The sequence below is a fragment of the Crocodylus siamensis genome, chromosome 5, assembly GCF_052110815.1.
Source record: "Crocodylus siamensis isolate JL-2025a chromosome 5, ASM5211081v1, whole genome shotgun sequence".
NCBI classification, from domain to species: domain Eukaryota; kingdom Metazoa; phylum Chordata; order Crocodylia; family Crocodylidae; genus Crocodylus; species Crocodylus siamensis.
Window position 1 is genome coordinate 183562832 of NC_143399.1, and position 7850 is coordinate 183570681.

Here is a 7850-nt window from a genome sequence, read left to right on the forward strand (position 1 = left end):
CAATAGACAGGACTCAAATTAATACAAGAAGCTCTAAATCTAACAGAACACATGCAAAGTTGTAATTTTACATTAAATAGGAGGTTTAAGTCAAGCACTCAAAAGTTAAGAAGTGCCAGGATTTAGGCTGCTACACATGGTTGCCACACTCATTTCTTTTTTTCTTTTATTTCCTATTGCTAGTTTGTCCCTTTATCTCATGCTACTGCCTCTTTGACTGCTGTGTTTCTTCTCTGCCCTTCACAGCGTGGTCTTTTAATCTACAGATCACTTTAAGATCTTTCTATATTAGCACCCTACTTCTACATTTGTCATTTATAATCATGGCCAACCTGGACCGCTGCAAAAATCTATACTAGGATATGTACGGTGTGTAAGTTTTTTATCTTTTTGTATTGAATTACTCCAGTTGCTGCTACTTTGGGTTGATCAGTTTATATTTATAGATTTGTGGGCTGATCTGCCAAAATTTCCAAAGAAAGTTAAAACCACTGGAATGAAAACAAGGCCATGAACGCCCCAAACAAGATAACAAGAAACATAATCTTAAACAAGTTTATGAAGATGTAAGTTTCTGCTGCAGTTAGACTCACTACTCCCAATAAAATGGAAAAAGCCTCTTGTGTTACAGGGTAGCCAAGAATATACAGTGCCTCCACTGCCCTTTCATTCACAATGGGCTTTCCATTTGAACCAAATGCATACAAAATGTATGCGAAAAAGTCCTATACAAATGAAAACACTATACAAATGACAAGGTTGATCATGGATATGGAATCAAGATTGGCATCCCAGTACATCATGAAACTAGCAGCACCAACAGTAATGGAAGCACTAGTATAGAGAACAGAGAGGTATGGAAATAAGCAACAGGGAAACAACCCGCATAGCTTCAGCTGCAATTACAACATTCTGAATGGTGCTCTGTACAATTGCAAGATACTGATCAGTTAATTAATGCTGGATGATAAACCAGAATGAGTTTGAATGGGATCTTGAATGAGATGTTGCAGTCCTTAGCTAACTTCTCATTGGTTTAAAATGATTTTCTAATCAACTGCAGTAGTTATATTCACTGTTTGAATGAAGAAATGGGAAGTTGCAGTTTCCAGAGAACTAGTACCAATATCCCACTCAAAATCTAGGTAGTATTGAAAAAGTATAGATAAAATACCCATGAAAAGCCCCCTGTTATTTACATCTAGTTAATTGTGTTTGGCAACATTCTGGTATACTTTCAAGGAAGTAAATATACTGTCTGGAAGACTTTTGTCCACAGAAGTATTCTCAAAGGTCTCCATACAGTTCCCAGTGTCATTATGAATTAATGCGTTCCAGTAAGGTACACTTTCAGTAATAATAACTGTAACCCTGGGCCCATATTCTGAGAAGTACTCGTTTTCCCAGTTGTAGAATGGAATGGTGCAAGAACCATCACTACCCAGATTTCAAAGGTCTATATCTTCCTTGATCTGAGTACATTCATAAATACTACTAGCAAGTTATGCTTCATATAACAACATGATAAACTTTGGTTAGATGTTTGTAAGAAAAGGACCATAATATTTCCTGAAGAATTCATCCACTGGATGTTAATTTGCTGCCCCAGATGACTCGGAACCTTTTTCCACACAGAGCACATTGTACAGATACAAGCAGTTAGATTGATCATCATCATGCACTTTCATGCAGGTGAGCCAATGCCTGTTCATTTTTTCCCTGTTTAGCAGAAATGTAAAATAACATGCAAAAATATACAAGACCTGCTCCAAAGGACATCAGACTATACAATTAACAAAAGATAAAAGTGCCTGTGTTGAGGCAGAATGATTTCACAGGCTCAAAGGAGGTCCAGGTTTCTAAGAGGAAGGCTAAAATATCAGTGAGAGTAGTAATTGTAACTGATCTTCAATCTTATTTTTTCCTCTGACTTTTCTTGCAACTAGTAATCAAAATGATATATCAACTCCAACTTCTATAAGAGAAGAGAGAGAGTCAGCATGCTATTGTGAATATAAATTTCTAAGGTATTGTAAATATTAAGGGAGAAGATTTGGCCCGATTCAGAGGCTGTATTGTCAAATCTGAATCGAGTTGGGAGACCCATAAAAACCTCAGAATTAATTTGAAGCATCTGAATTGATTCAGAAAAAATTTGGAGATTCGGCAATTCAGAAGGCGGTCTTGCAGGGAAACAAACTGAGATGAGGAAGGGGGAGCAGGGGGCAGGGGGAGGGAAGACTGACATCTGTAGCTGGCCAGTGACTGTGATCTTTCCCTGAGTTCCCTTCCAGTCACAGTGCCCTGGGGGAGGGTCATAGAAACAACATACTTCACTTCATCCACCTCCTAGATACAAAACCTCATGGACTCAATATAGACATTGGATTTATGACACACTATAACCTGCCTGACATCTGACTCCCCAGATATCTCTCCACTTTTACCTGCTACATCTCCCTTCCTGCCCCCGCTTCCAGCCTGTCTCTCACCCCCTAATGCCTCAATTTACATTTTCACTGACTGGTTTTCTTCCCTTCATGCCAGCCTCTGGCTTCTTTACTATTCATTCCATCCAGGAAGAGCATACACCAACTACAGATGCTTCCTCAGCCTGATGAAGGTTTTTAAGCCCGAAAGCTTGCTAAGAGATATTTCTCTGACTATTCAGTTGGCTTAAAGGATATCAGATTGACCCAAAGCACCTTGTCTGCCATGTCCTTAGACTGACATGGCTACAAGCTATACCCTTTAACACACATACATATATACACGACACAAGTTTTGCTTTCAGAACCTTGAGGTGCAGTTTCCCAGAACCCATGCACCTATCTCCTTGAAACTTGGCAGGCCTCATGCCTTCAGAAGGCACTACCATCCCCGCTGTTCTCATCCAAATCTGCCAAAAAATGACAGTTATAGGTATTCCAGTGATTCCCCATTATAGTCTATGGCCGAATCACCGAATCCGAATCAGCACTAAATCTTTTGAAGCCAATTCAGCTGAATTGGTTTGCTGAATTGATTTGGGACAGTGACCAAATTCAGGACAGTGACCATGTCTGAATCAAATCACTGTCCTCTGAATCGGCCGAATCTAAATTGAATACTTCCCTATTTTCACAGGCCTAGTAAATATCTAAGGTACTGTAAAATAAGAAAGCAAAGCAAAACTATAAAACATGTGAACATAGAACAAGGAGCAGCAGTCTCAAGTTGCAGCAAGAGACATTTAGGTTAGATATTAGGAAATTTTTTTTCCCCACAAGGAATACAGTAAAGCAGAGAAGTTGTAGAATCTCCATCGTTGGAGGTTTTTAAGACCCAGCTGTACAAAGCCTTGGCTGGGATGATTTATTTGGGGATGCTCCTGCTTGGAGCAGGGGGTTAAACTAGCTGACCTCCTGAGGTCCCTTCCAACCCTAATTTTGTATCTATGAAAGTGAAGCCACTAAAGAATTAGCTGGATTTTGACTCAAAAAAGGTAAGTTAAATGGATATAAAGAAAATAAAAGATTCCCCACACATAGCCTAATTTGTTACATGTAATAGAAATCATAGGTGTTCTGAAAATGACTCCTCTGGGATTAGAGGTGGGTTCTAACATGATAGGGCCATTTTTAATGCTTGTCTAACTTTAAAACTTCCATGGATGGTGATTCCACTAACTCTTGGGGCTCTGTTCCAGTGCTTCAGTATTTTCAGAATTAGTAAGACTTTTCCTAATCATCTTTTTGCTGCAAGTTAAGCCAATTACTTCTTGTTCTACCCTCTGTGAACATGGAGAGCAATTGGTCACTGTCATGTTGGGAGACTTATCTGACATTTCTGCTTCCTCAATTTTTTCATCTTAAACCTCTTCTCATTCTTGTTGCTCTTTTCTGGATTCTCTTCATTTTTTTTTTTTATATGTTTCTTAAAACATTTTTTCTGTGATCCCTCCTTTTAGGTAATATTTTAGCTCTCTTTTCTACTTTATTACTATTTTTATAAATATATTCTTCATTCTTCTTCTCTGGCTGGCTAAAATATTTCTCTAACCAGCTTTGCTCTTTCACTCAAGGTATATGTAGGTACATGCAATAGGGTTTCATAGTTTCATAGTTTCTAGGGTTGGAAGGGACCTGAGCAGATCATCTAGTCTGACCCCCTGCCATGGCAGGAAAGAGTACTGGGGTCAAACGACCCCAGCAAGGTGTTCATCTAACCTCCTCTTAAACAGCCCCAGGGTAGGAGCCTGCACCACTTCTCTTGGAAGCTGGTTCCAGACCCTAGCTGTCCTGACTGTGAAGTAGCGCCTCCTGATATCTAACCTAAACCTACCCTCTGCCAGCTTGTGACTGTTATTCCTGGTCACTCCTGGTAGTGCTCGGGGGAACAGGGACTCCTCTAATGCCTGCTGATCCCCCCTGACTAGTTTATAACAGGCCACTAAATCCCCCCTCAGCCTTCTCTTGTGGAGGCTGAACTGGTTCAGGTCCCACAGCCTCGCCTCATAGGGCCTGCCCTGCTGTCCCCTGATCATGCAAGTGGCCCTCCTCTGGACCCTCTCCATGTTGTTCACATCCCTCTTGAAGTGCGGCGCCCAGAACTGGACGCAATGATGACTCCAAGATCCTTTTCCGCCTCTGTGCTGACAAGAGGGGAGTTCCCCAACCTGTAGGTATGGTGCTGGTTGTTCCTCCCCAGGTGCATCACTTTGCACTTGTCTGTGTTGAATCCCATCCTATTCTCATCTGCCCACCCTTGTAACCTGTCTAGGTCTGATTGTAGCCTGTTGCTTCCTTCTAGTGTGCCCACATCGCCCCACATCTTGATGTCATCAGCAAATTTGAACATGGTGCTTTTTACCCCCTCTTCCAAATCACTGATGAAGATGTTGAACAGTGCAGGCCCGAGGACTGAGCCTTGTGGAACCCCACTGCCCACGTCCTTCCAGGTTGAGAAGGACCCATCCACCACCACTCTCTGGGTGCGGCCCTCCAGCCAGTTGGCGACCCATTTGACTGTGTGGGTGTCTACACCACAGCCCCCCAGTTTCTTAATGAGAATGGGTTGAGAGACAGTGTCGAAAGCCTTCCGGAAGTCCAGGAAGGCTATGTCCACTGCTACCCCTGCATCTAAGGATTTGGTGATCTTGATCGTAAAAGGCCACCAGGTTGGTATTTCATGCTTCTCTTGTCTCTGCACCACATTTGACTTTGTTACACATGCTTGTGCTCATTTATTGTACTTTATGAGATCTTTCATTGTGCATGTGCCTTCAAGCAGTGGGCATTGCAATAGGTGCTGCATAGTCTGAGGCTCTGTGCCTTGTGACCAAAGTAGACACAAACCCTCCTTAGGGCCAGCATTGACAGTACTGTCTGCAAACCTTGAAGGGTCTTGGACTGAAAGGAAGGGAGCCATATTAGGAAGACACAAGGTTCCAGGCTTGAATTCTCTGCTGGGACAGAAGGGTTAAGGAGTAGTTGACTGAAAAATCTAGAGTCAATTAACATCTCGACTTCTTGTCAACTACTGAAATTTTATTAAAAAATGAGAGCTGCTCTATATGGTCTACCAGACTACCAGGTAGAGTGGCCTACCACAGAAAGCTGATTGGCAGTAGGAGGTGGTGGCAGCTCTGGCTCTTCAATGGGACATGAGGTGGAGCTTGGAGCTGCTACCACTACCATGTGCGGTTGTCTGGAGCTAGAGCTCCCATCACTGCAGCTGCTTCCTCATGTCCCAGTCTAGATCCAGCCTGCAAGGAGCCCCACAGTCTAGATATGCCTCAGGGCACAAAGTGAATTTCATACTTCTGTTTTAAACACATCATTCTAATATAATAAAGGGCTTTGTCTGTTTGTTTGTCTGTGTGTCTGTCCATAATGCTTTTGGGCAACTGTACATGCAATTGGCTGCAAGGGCTACACTTCCTCAGGTAGGGAGGGAGCTGCCGCCACCTCAAGTAGGGAGGCAGGAGCCCCACTGCTCCATGGGAGGAGGTGGCGATGGGGAGGCAGGGGGGAGGGTGGAGCCACCACTGCTGCCTCCTCAGGTGCAGAGAAGCCCTGGTGCTCCACGGGAGGAGGCAGAGGCAGGTGGGTGGGCGAGGGGGAGGGAGCCGCCTCGCCTCAGGTGGAGGGAAGCCCCGCTGTTCTGTGGGAGGAGGAGGTGGCAGGCAGGCTGGGGGGGAGGAAGCCGATGCTGCCACTGCTTCCTCAGGTGGAGGGAAGCCCTGCTGCTCCCTGGGAGGAGGCGGGGGGGGGAGAGGGAGGTGCTGCCGCCACTTCAGGTGGAAGGAAGCACCACTGCTCTGCCAGAGGAGGCAGAGATGGGCAGGTATGGTGGAGGGAGCTGCCACTGCCGCTGCCATGTCAGGAGGCGGGCTGGGGGGAGGGAGGGAGCTGCCACCTCAGCTGAAGGGAAGCTTCACTGCTCTGCAGGAGGAGGTGGAGGCAGTCGCTGCTGTTACTGCCGCCACTTCCTCAGGCAGAGTACATGAAGATTTGGCGCCTTTTTGGAGATTCGGCCACAGACTAAACAGGCAGCAGTCCTCACCACGCTGGACACAGCTGCCTCCAGCTGTAAGTCTGTTGTGGGCAGAGGGTGGAAGGGAAGCAGCATGGGGGAGGGAGGGATTGGGGCTGGGACAAGCTGCCCAGCCAGGGTGTGGGGATGTGGGACTCAGGGAGGGGCAGGGGGCGCAGGATGCGAACACAGCAATGCTGGCAGCAAGGGCTCTGCCTTGCTGCCACTTCCACCCTTTCCACCTTGAGTGAGCCATGCCTGCATCCCACCCTCACCCTGCCCCAACTGGGCAAGCAGCAGCAGGGCAGAGCCCCTGCTCACAACTCTGCCAAGCCCACATCCCGCACCCCCCTCCCCTGCTGGGCAGCTTGTTTCAGCCCCAACCCCAATCCTTTCCCCTCCCCCACCCTCTTTTCCTCCCCCATCCAACCACAACAACAGACTTACCAGCTGGAGGCAGCTGTGTCCAAAGTGGTGAGGACTGCTGCCTGTTTAGTCTATGCCCGAATCTCCAAAGTGGTGCTGAATCTTTTCCAAATCAATTCGGAGGCTTCTGATTCGATCTGGACCTTTCAATTCAGATTTGAAGATTCAGCCATTGAGTCGGGTTGAATCTCCTCAAAATCAAATTGGCTGCCAAAGATTTGCACAGCCCTACTGAGAAAATAATACACTGATTTCTAAAGAATTCTGCAGCTAAAGGACACTGTTCTCTCTTTGCAGCACTACAAGGCACCCCCATACCAGACAGTTGACTTAGTTTGGTGCAGCTGTTTTTGTGTTGGCAGATCTTAACACACAAATGCTGTGAAGTTAGAGAGAAACCTTAAAACTAAGGTTCTTTCTACCAAGCAGACTCCAGCATAAAGCTTTACCCATACTTCACTGTCAGGGTGGCTAGGATCTGAAACCAACTTCCAAGGGAGGTGGTGCTTGTTCCTACCCTGGGGGTCTTCAAAAGGAGGTTGGATAATCACCTCACCAGGGTCGTTTGACCCCAGTACTCTTTCCTGCCATGGCAGGGGGTTGGACTTGATGATCTGCTCAGGTCCCTTCTGACCCTGCCAACTATGAAACTATAAAAACAAGAGGTGAGTCTGTGGATTCATTTGCATCTATAATTAGTTGTTGGATATTAACTTTGTCAGAACAAGACTGTTGGTGGGTGTGGTAGGGAAATGAAGATGTTAAGACACTAAATAAAAGAGGATGGGGAAGGTTCACAGCAGAAACTACAAATGAAGCAGAGAGAAACAGAATAAACCTTCATGCATAATACTGTTTACACTTTTTTTTGCTTTCTATATGAAAAAGTTATTGTTTACAGGAAAAGA

General features: G+C 45.3%; 1 protein-coding gene across 1 annotated transcript; it reads right to left on the reverse strand.

Moving 5' to 3' along the window:
* Window positions 1-429: 429 nt before the first annotated feature.
* PTCHD3 (patched domain containing 3) lies at window positions 430-5678 on the reverse strand. The gene is given in 8 exon segments (XM_090049816.1): window positions 430-515; window positions 518-837; window positions 839-952; window positions 954-1031; window positions 1033-1732; window positions 1764-1901; window positions 3670-3772; window positions 5589-5678. Coding segments are annotated over 8 exon segments (1629 nt in total).
* Between the last annotated feature and the right edge of the window lie 2172 nt (window positions 5679-7850).